Below are 11434 nucleotides of genomic sequence, written 5' to 3'. Positions count from 1 at the left end.
TGTGGGGGGAGGGAGGACGGATAGCATTAGGGGATATACCTAATGTAAATGACAAGTTAATGGGTGCAGCACACAAACATGGCACATGTATACATATGTAACAAACTTGCATATTGTGCACATGTACCCTAGAACTTAAAGTATAATAAAAAATAAATAAATAAAATCATATATATCATATGCTACAGTTTATCTAAAAAGACAGAAGGATAAGAATATATATTCGCATTGTTATATATGTAATAAAACTCTGGAACTATACACAAGAAGGTAATAACACTGATCACCTGAGTTATACAGGTGAGAACCATGAGGAGACTTTTCAGATACATCTTTATTTTTTAGACCATGCAAGTGTATTCAACATTGAAAATAATTTTTAAGTTAAAAAAAATCAGGCAGTCATGAAATCTCTGAGATGACTAGACATAGACAGGAACAATGTTTGCATCCAATCACAGAGTTTGCGCTCTGGGCATGTTGACAGTAGAAATTTAAGGATGTATTACTGACTGTCAAAAAAACTGTTCTTATTCTCTCTCTATAAATGAGAGGACCAAGGCACAAGTGGCTAAATATCTTGCTCAAGGTATGCCACTGCCGAGTGGAGAACTGTGCTATAACTAAGCAGTGTGGTTCCAAATCCTTCCCAATAAACTGTTACCCTGTGTTGCTGCACTTAGTGTAGGCTAAGTGGTCTGCCCTAGTAAATTTATGCCCTTTTTTTTTTTTCGAGACAGAGTCTCACTCTGTTGTGCCCAGGAGTGTGGCAGTATAATCATAGCTCACTGCAACCTCAAACTTCCACCTCAGCCTCCTGAGTAGCTGGGTCTTCAGGTGCAGCTGAATTTTTTTTTACCATGCCTGGCTAATTTTTTATTTTTTGTAGAGGTAGGGTCTCACTATATTACCCAGGCTGGTCTTGAACTTCTGGCCTCAAATGATCCTCCTACCTTGGCCTCCCAAAGCACTGGGATTACAGATTACAGGTGTCATCCACTATACCCAGCCTGCTTCCAAACCCTTCTATTTCTCCTCATTAGCACTTGATGATGAGAATAGCTCTATCAAGGCTTTCTTGAGTAATTTTGGAGTCTTGCTCTGTTGCCCAGACTGGGCATGCAGAGGCATGATCTCAGCTCACTGCAACCTCCGCCTCCTGGGTTCAAACGATTCTCCTCCCTCAGCCTCCCGAGTAACTGGGATTATAGGTATGTACCACCATGCTCAACTAATTTTTGTATTTTTAGTAGAGATGAGTTTTCACTATATTGGCCAGGCTGGTCTCAAACTCCTGACCTCAGGTGATCTGCCCACCTCAGCCTCCCAAAGTGCTGGAATTACAGGCATGAGCCACCGTGACTGGCCTTGAGTAATTCTTAAGATTCAGAATCCATAGGTCAACAATTTATCTGGACTCAAAAGCCTTCATCTAAGCATTTTGCAAATGCTAAAATTTTTTAATGTATTCATCTAGAAAAAATGGTTATAACCTCACTTCAAAGTTTGGATTATGCTGAATTAATGATAGGCTATTTATCCTGTTTGTTTAGTTTTATTATAGTAAATTATAAACAATAGTATACTCTTCCTATGTTTTCCATAGGAAAATGACTTAGTGTCATTTTCAGAAAGTATGCAATCTGCCCTAATAGGTCTAAGCAATCTTCTGCTGCCTTTCTTGGGCCAGAGGAACCCTTTCCCCCAGTTTTGCCAGATCTGGCTTTATACATGTATTCTCCTTGATCTGCCCCAAATATGGCTGCCATTCACCACCCAACCAGCCTTTCCTACGCTCCATAGTGGTGCTTCATGATGAGGAGCTAAAGTTGTGGGAATGAGACACCAAAACATCAAAGATGCAAACAGATGTAATTCAAAAGATGAGAGGAATAAAGTGCCCTTATCTCTTCCTCCCAAAACCAATCGCTCAGCTCTGTCACAAATATCCACGCCTAGAAGAGAGGTAGGAGTGAGTCAGAGCTTGACCAAGAGGCTGAGGCATAGCAGCTGAATTTAAAATCTTATTTTTTCTGATTGTTTCTCCTCAGTACCTTCATTTGGCCATACTCCTTTGATTACAAGTGACAGAGACCCAATTTATTAGCAAAATGGGAAGAAATAGTGTCTTCTTCTTGAGCCTAGGAGTCTGAGGCTGCAGTGAGCTATGACTGTGCCACTGCACTCCAGCCTGGGCAACACAGTAAGACCCTATCTAAAAAGTAATAATAATAGGCCAGGTGTGGTGGCTCATGCCTGTAATTCCAGCACTTTGGGAGAATTCACAGATTGCTTGAGCACACGAGTTCAAGACCAGCCTGGGTAACACAGCAAAACCCCATTTCTTCAAAAAAATTAGCCAGGTATGGTGGCTGTATTACCAGCTACTCAGGAGGCTGATGTGGGAGGATCACTTGAGCCCAGGAGGCAGTGGCAGTGAGTCACCACTACACTCTAGCCTGGGCAACAGAGCAAGACCCTGCCTCAAAAATTATGAATAATAATAAATAATAAACATGTAAAACCAGAAGATAGGCTTTATAATTTATATATTAGGCAACAGAAAAGTTGAGAAGATAGCTATAATATTAAAATGTTATTATATACATTTATACCCTAAAAGCTTTTATCTGTTCCATGACTGTACTGCACATAGTGAGAGTAGGATTCTCTTTTGGTTCTTCTTCAATTTTCTCTTCTTCCAAAGACCGTTTTCTTGCTGCCTTTCTTTTTTCTTGCAATTCTTTCTTTAGCTTCGTTTGGAAAAACTTTAGTGTCTTAAAAATTTCTCGGGAAAACTCTTCCACATCAGCCTCCATGCTTTCCCCGTTGAGGTCCAAAAACCCTCCATCCATCCACCTGAATTGAAAGAAAAAATATTATTAAATTCAGACTTTTGGACTTTGAAGGGGCCTTAGAGATCCTTTAGGCTAGACCCCTTGTTTTAAGAGAGAAAAATGAGGGCAAGAGCTGTTAACAGTTTTTCTCAGGCACCCAAGTAGAGCTGATGGTAGAAAGACAGAACTAAAATAATCATTTTGACTATGCTGCATGTGCTAAAATATGTATCAGATTATAAATGGATGACTAACATACCCAAATAAAATGTAGATTCACATTACAGAAATGCAAATCAAACCACAATGAGAGACCATCTCCCATCAGCCAGAATGGCTATTATTAAAAAGTAAAACAAAAAAACAAAAAACAGATGCTGTGGAGGAAAGGGAATGCTTATACACTGTTGCACTGTTGGTGGGACTGTAAATTAGCTCAGCCACTGTGGAGAGTAGTTTGGAGACTTTTCAAAGAACTTAAAACAGAACTACTATTTGACCCAGCAATCCCATTACTGGGTATATACCCAAAGAAAAATAATCATTCTACCAAAAAGACGCATGTACTTGTCTGTTCATTGCAGCACCATTCGCAATAGCAAAGACATGGAGTCAACCTAGGTGCTCATCAACAGTGGATCGAATAAAAAATTCGGTACATATACACCATGGAATACAATGCAACCTTAAAAAAGAATGAAATCATGCCCTTTGCAGCAACATGGATGCAGCCAAAGGCCATTATCCTAAGCAAATTAATGCAGGAACAGAAAACCAAATACCTCATTTTCTCACTTTGAAGTGGGAGCTAAGCCCTGGGTATGCATGGACACAGAAATGGGAACAACAGACACTGGGGACTACTAGAGGTGGGAGAGAGGGAGGGGAGCAAGGGCTGAAAAACTACCTATTAGGTGCTATGCTCACTACCTGGGAGATAGGATCATTTGTACCCCAAATCTCAGTGTCATGCAATATACCCATGAAACAAACCCGCACATGTTTCTGAATCTAAAATAAAAGTTGAAATTATAAAACAAAAATAAAAATAAAATGCGGATTTGACTCCATACTTCTAATTTTGGGGGTAAACATTAGTGAAATTAATCTATTGTACTAAAAAGGGAATTGACTCTCAGAAACCAAAATGAAAACTCATATATTATATATACATTTTTCATGTCAGAAGGGTAATGTGCTGACATTGTAACAACGTTTGAGGAAGGCCACATCTCTCACACGTGAGCATGAAAATCCAATCATTATGCTCATAAACCAGAAAAGGATCTCAGATATTGTATTAGTAAGGTTAGTGGGACCTTAGCAGCACTGGATGCTTCTCCTATATGGTACCTGGTTCTCTTTCAAATGGACATATAAATCCTACTTTTAAACACTTAACCAAAAAAAAAAATCAATTTATATTTTACAAACTCTTTTCTGCAATTTGCTTGATTTTTATTACATTACCAGCAATTACCGTTTTTCTGATCGTTGCCACTTCAAAACAAAATTAAAAAACTTCTGATAGGGCTCAATGTTAACTTTTAATTTATCCAGTTCAGGATATTTTGTCAATTCCCATTTGAAAAGTTCCTCTTCTTTATTAATAAACTGCACTGCTTCTTCAGATTCCTGAATACGTTTTTGTAGTTGTCTTACATCTGTCACATACTGGAAGCAAATAATTTTTTGTCTTAAGAAATATTCAAGTAATGTTTCAAAAATAAAATCATATGATACTGTGTACAATATGTCCTTGCATTTATACAACAACTTTATTTTTAGGCTGGAGTGCAGTGCCATGATCTGGGCTCACTGCAACCTCCGCCCCCCTGGTTCAAGTGATCCTCCCGCCTCAGCCTACCAAGTAACTGGGACTACAGATGCCGACCACCACGCCTGGCTAATTTTTGTATTTTTAGTAGAGACGGGGTTTTGCCATATTGGCCAGGCTGGTCTCGAACTCCTGACCTCAGGTGATCTGCCCACCTCTGCCTCCCAAAGTGCGGGGATTACAGGAGTGAGCCACTGTGCCCGGCCTATATAGCAATTTTAAATATTAACTTCACAACATTACTATGATTGAGAGCAAAAGGTATGAGATGTCTACTCTACAAATAGAGAACTAAGTCACAAGAAAGACAACATAGTTCCAGTTCTGGGCCTAAGAGTCAGGTCTTTGTCTGCCAGCCTGGGCAACATGGCAAAACCCCATCTCTACAAGAAAATACAAAAAATTAGCTGGGCATGGTGGCACACGCCTGTTAGTCCAAGCTACTCAGGAGGCTGAGACTACATATAAAGTGTTTAAATAAATATTTATGTATTTTACGATATATAAATATATTAGATAAATATATATGTATCTATGTAATATATAGAAAATATATAGAGTAAACATAAAAAAGTAAACTTGCATTTGTCTATATTTTTAAATTTATGTCAACATGTCCTGTATGACTTTATGGGCTGGCCATAGCTATTGTCTTATATATTTATCAGACCTGTTGCATGCGCTCCAGCTCTGCAAATTCTGTAAACTCTTCCATGCGGCGTGATTCCTTTTCTATTTCCAAAATAAGTTTCTCTCTCTTGGCCATTAGTTCATTTTCTTTTTTATGTTTAGCATTCTCAATTAGCTTTTTAAAAGACAATTTAATCATGTTAGTTAATCTGTAATAAAGAATTACCAAGTCAGAAATCTAAATACTGTGTATAATCATAAAAACCATCAGAGAAGTAAAAATGAGCATAAAAATAAAACAATGTCTATAATTATTGATATAAAAATGCAAAGAATAATAAACCACACACAAAAACATTCCTCGATCTCCAAAGTGACTTTAACAACTTGTATTCATTAATTAACATTTATTTTAATTTGTTTATTTAATAATAATAAAATTACCATTTATTGAGCATGTGCCATGTATCAAGAACTATTAAATACCTTACTTATATTATTACTAGTATTATTATTCTCATTTCAGAGAAAAGAAATTGAATCTTATGGAAGTCATGTTCATGTTCACAAAATCATAAAAATCAAAACCTGGATTAGAATCTTGGTTTATCTGATTGAAGGCCACGCTTTTTATTACAATACCATCTTACCTCCCAATTCAGGATAAACTGGTTTACATTAGGACTTTTTCAATATCTGAAATACATTCAGTCTGATATAAAATTGTAAATCTTATCACTGTGATATTGAACTATTTAATTTCTCTGAGTCTCATATTTCTCATCTATAAAATGGAAGAAATGGGAGCATGTGGGATTTTTATGAGTTAAATAATTGAATAAATGGAAAGCATTTTCTCAGTTAAGTGCTTCTATTATTAATTTATATAATAGTTCTGACTTTCTAAATGTCAGCCCCACTACTTACCAGACCTTGTGAGTTAAGCTTAACAGCTTGTCTTAAGCCTAGAGGGCCATAAGTGTGGCCAGTCTCAAACTCATATTGACACACAAAATTACTTTTAAAGTTAGATGGCCAGTAGATATGAAAATTAAATGTGAATGATGTGCTCGAAATGTCAGAATACAAAAAAAAAATGAAAAATATATTTACCTCATCATTTTCATCAAAGATGGGATTAATTTTCTTAGGCCACATGAGGACAGTTGCATTTAAAGCTAAGTCTTCTTGAGGAAATAGAAAAACATCTAAAAAGTAACTCATTTGGCGTTTAGATTCCTACAAAAGAAACTCTGGATATAATATGTCATATAGAAAATCTAAGTCATTAAGAAAAAGAGAACAACAATCTCTAATACTTTTTCAGATTTAAATTTGACTCAGATTATTAACTGATATTTTATATATCACTCAAACCAGACGGGTATTTCAATAGCTGCAGTATTATTTATCTTGTTTCATGCCACATAATTGTACACTTTTATGCTAGAAACAAGGCTTTTAAAAAGTTTTCACTTGCAGTTGATTTAACATAAAGGAACTTTTGGTCCTCCCTTGTTTATGACTGAAAAACGTAATTAAATCTTCACCAATCCTTTAACTTTGATTTTAAAGGATTTTAAATTATTTTATTCTTATAAACTTTTTTATTTTTGTATCTTTGGTGACAAAGATTTTAGTATCTTTTGTTTTGTATCTTCAGTGACATCACCACCATTTTTGCCTACTTCGCACATTGCTGTACGCAATAGTCCAGAATATTATGGTTTGTAACAGTTCAGAAAGAGTTAGAGGTGAGTAGGCCGGGTGCAGTGGCTCACACCTGTAATCCCAGCACTTTGGGAAGCCGAGGGAGGTGGATCACCTGAGGTCAGGAGTTACAGACTAGCCTGGTCAACATGGTGAACCCCCATCTCTACTAAAAATACAAAAATTAGCCAGGCGTGATGACGCAGGCCTGTAGTCCCAGCTACTCGGAGGCTGAGGCAGAATTGCTTGAACCCACGAGGCAGAGGTTGCAGTGGGCCGAGATCGTGCCACTGCACACCAGCCTGGGCGACAGAGTGAGACTCCGTCTCAAAAAAAAAAAAAAAAAGGAGGTGAGTTGCAAAGAAAAAAACTCTTAAAACAATAGATTTATCTGAGTAGAGAGATTGAATATTTTTACCCTCTATATCTTTCATTGCTCTATAAGCTGTACTATAGCACTAATTTTTAAGAACTAAAATACAGATTCAAAGGCAAATTTAAGGTTTTTGATTTTATTTTATACGTATGTATTTTATATATTATATATAATATAGATATAAAATTATGTATTGAAAATAACATTAAATATGTATTTTGTACATTCTATATATTTTATATATACAATGCACATAGAAATAAAACTTTAAAATAAAAAATGATCCATGTAATTCATTATACTAACAGATTAAAGAGAAAAAGCATATGATCACCACAGTACATGCAAAAAAGGCATGTAGTGAAATTCAAAGTCCACTCATACTAATTTTTCTTTTCAAAAAACCTAGTAGCACATCAGTAATTGAAGGGAATTCGTTAATCTGGCAAAAGTACCTGTATAAAACCTACGAGAAATGTCATACTTAATAGTGAAATATTGAAAGCTTTCCCCTTAAGGTTGGGATAAAGATGGGAAACCTGTCATCCACTGCTATTCAACATTGTACTAGAGTCCCAGACAGTCCACTGTTGCAAAGAAAATAAACAAAGTTTTGCAAATGTGTAACATTTGGTCATGAAAAACAAAACTGTCATTATTTGCAAGTTATATAATGAATGGTACATGTAGACATTCCAAAATAATCTTCAGATAAACTATTAAAATTAAGAAGAGAAATTTAAAATATATAAAAATAGTAAAGTTAAAATTTTTTTTTTAGAGACAGAGTTCACTCTTTTTACCCAGGCTGGAGTGCAATGGCGCAATCTCTGCTCACTGCAACCTCCGCCTCCCAGGTTCAAGTGATTCCCTTGCCTCAGCCTCCCAAGTAGCTGGGATTACATGCATGTGCCACGACGCCCGGACAACTTTTTGTATTTAGTAGAGACGGGGTTTCACCATGTTGGTCAGTCTGGTCTCGAACTTCTGACCTCAGGTGCTCCACCTACCTCCGCCTCTCAAAGTACTGGGATTACAGGCATGAGCCACTGCACATGGCCTAAAATTCAAAGTTTTAAATAGAAAATGTTAAAAGAAAAATTGAATGATGGGTATTAAATTAGTATATAAAAATACATTTTGGCATAGCATGGTGGCTCATGCCTGTAATCCCAGCACTTTGGGAGGCCAAGTCGGGCGGATCATGAGGTCAAGAGATGGAGACCATCCTGGCCAATATAGTGAAACCCCATCTCTACTAAAAATATAAAAATTAGCTGGGTGTGGTGGTGCTAGCTGGGCGTGGTGGCATGTGCCTGTAGTCCCAGCTACTCGGGAGGCTGAGGCAGGAGAATCTCTTGAACCGGGGAGGCAAAGGATGCAGTGAGCCGGGATTGCACCATTGCACTCCAGCCTGGTGACAGAGTGAGACTCTGTCAAAAAAAATAAAGAAAGAAAAAAAAGGCCAATGGAACAAAACAAGCTGCCTCAAAACAGATCTATACATATATGGACACAGTGGGGATGGTCTCTTCAATAAATGTGTAATTGCTCATCTATATGGGAAAATATTTAAATTGGACCTCACATTATTTACAGAAATAAATTTTCAGGATTGAAACCTAAATCTGAAAAGCAAATCTAAACAGCTTCTAGAAAAGGGTGGAAGAAAAATATCTTTGAACCAAGGTAGCAGAGGATTTCTTAAACAAAATACAGAAAGCACTAGGTATAGAATAAAAGATTGCTCCTTTTAACTGCATTAAAATTAAGGCAACATGGCAAGACCTTGTCTCTAACAGAAAAGAAAGAAAGAAAGGAAGAAAGGTTAAGAAAGAAAGAAAAGAAAAGAGAGAAAGAGAGAGAGAGAAAGAGGAAGGAAGGAAGGAAGGAAGGAAGGAAGGAAGGAAGGAAGGAAGGAAGGAAGGAAGGAAGGAAGGAAGGAAGGAAATAAAAGATTGCTCCATTTATTATAAAATAAAAGATTGCTTCATTTAACTGCATTAAAATTAAGGACTTTTGTTCATCAAAAACACCATTAAAAAATTAAATTACAGAGTGGATAAAAAGATACCTAATAATATATTTAAAATTACTACATTGAACTGTATACTTAAAAATGGTTAAAATGGTAAATTTTGTGTTATGTTTATTTTGCCACTTTTTAACTGCTACAAATCAATAAGGAAAAAGTACATAACCCAAAAAATAAACGAGCAAAATATATGTACTATCAATCATTTCACAAAAGAGGCACTCCAAATGGCCAATAAGCATATGAAAAGTGTTTAAATTCATTTCTTTTTAGGAAAATGCAAATTGAAAATACCATAACTTTCACCCAATAGACTGGCAAAATTTAAACCATCTCACAATTGCAAGTAAGAATATTAAAATAATAGACATTTTGTGCACTGCTAATAGGAGTCTAAAACTGGAACTACTTAGAAAAGAATTTTGCCTTAATTCGTAAAGGTGAAGAAAAGCATATCCTATAACACCTGGAAGAAATGAATGAATGTGTGCACTGGGATACATATATAAAAATGTTCTCAGAAGCATTGCCAGTAATACCAGAAGCAGAAATAACCAAATATCCAGAACAGTAAAATTTTTAAAATAAATTATTGTATACAATGTGGAATGGATACAATATGGAATGGAATACTAGGCAGCAATGAAAATTAGCTAAAGTTAAGGAACAATGACATTACTAACATAACATTGATGAGAGGCAAAAGAATATAAATAGTATGATTCCCTTTATATAAAGACCAAAATCAGAAGAAATTAACTATATTGATTAGAAATACATGTTTAAGTTGTACAACTATAAAAAAGAACAAGGAAGTAATTACCATAAAAATCAGAATTGGCCAGGCGCAGTGGCTCATGCCTGTAATTCCAGCACTTTGGGAGGCCGAGGTGGGCGGATCATAAAGTCAGGAGTTCGAGACCAGCCAGGTCAATATGGTGAAGCCCAATCTCTACTAAAAATACAAAAATTCTCCAGGCATGGTGGCGGGTGCCTGTAGTCCCAGCTACTCGGGAGGCTGAGGCAGGAGAATCACTTGAACCCAGGAAGCAGAGGTTGCAGTGAGCCGAAATCTTGCCACTGCACTCCAGCCTGGGCGACAGAGTGAGACTCCATCTCAAAAAAATAAAAAATAAAAAATCAGAATACTGCTAACATCCAGAAGACGAGGGATTATGATGGGTTTCTAGTGGGTTGGCAAGGTTCTATTTATTCTCCTATGTGGCAATTACTGGCAGTTTAGAACATTCCAAATTGTACAGTTTGTGTTTTATGTAATTTTGGTATATGTGTTGTTTAACATTTTTAAAAGTTTTTTAAACAAAGAATAAGAGTCAAATATAGGTAAATAGGTGCATAATCTTGTGCTGGAAAAGGTATAAGCACACTATTAAATGCAGAAACTATAAAAAATTTTTTTTTAAATCTATATTGTTTAAGGACATACACACAATTGGTGAAACTAAAGAAATTCAAAGCTATGATTACTGTGAAAATCAACTGCTAATCTCTAGAGGAGGCCACAGGAGAAGGAGAGGCATGGCGATCAGAAAGTTATATGCAGAGTCCTGGGGTGCTGACAATATCCTATTTCTTGACCTAGGTGGTGGCAATATAATCGCTCAATTTACAACTACTTGTGTAACTATGTATTTTACACATCTTCACTATGAATATCATATTTCACAATGAAAACAAACCAAAATATGTAAATTAAAATTTCTTACCTGGATCCTTAAAATCAACTCTTCGATTCCTGTAGTCCGGGCTTTTTCTACATAAGATATCAGATCCATCATCTCTTCTGTTGTTTCAGGGACTTTTAATGCATGTTCTTTAATTGCTTCAAATTCACTGCAAATACTGACATAAAACTCCACCTTAATAGACTGATGTTAATTAATGTTATATCATAGTCAATAAATGTGTGTTATGATGATTATTATAAAATAAGAACGGCCGGGAGTGGTGGTTCACGCCTGTAATCCCAGCACTTTGGGAGGCCGAGG

At 36.3% G+C, this 11434-nt stretch overlaps 1 protein-coding gene across 1 annotated transcript in view; it reads right to left on the bottom strand.

Moving 5' to 3' along the window:
* The window catches only part of DNAH12 (dynein, axonemal, heavy chain 12), a 246484-nt gene that overhangs the window by 170520 nt on the left and 64530 nt on the right, over positions 1–11434 (bottom strand). Inside the window, 5 exon segments of the mRNA XM_011947302.1 lie at positions 2616–2859; positions 4318–4511; positions 5345–5479; positions 6418–6543; positions 11153–11288. Coding sequence (XP_011802692.1) covers positions 2616–2859; positions 4318–4511; positions 5345–5479; positions 6418–6543; positions 11153–11288 — 835 coding nt within the window.

Source organism: Colobus angolensis, unplaced genomic scaffold (genome assembly GCF_000951035.1).
Source record: "Colobus angolensis palliatus isolate OR3802 unplaced genomic scaffold, Cang.pa_1.0 Scaffold26, whole genome shotgun sequence".
Lineage (NCBI taxonomy): Eukaryota > Metazoa > Chordata > Mammalia > Primates > Cercopithecidae > Colobus > Colobus angolensis.
The sequence above is the reverse complement of the archived record's forward strand: the minus strand, read 5'-3'. Positions and strand labels throughout refer to the sequence as shown.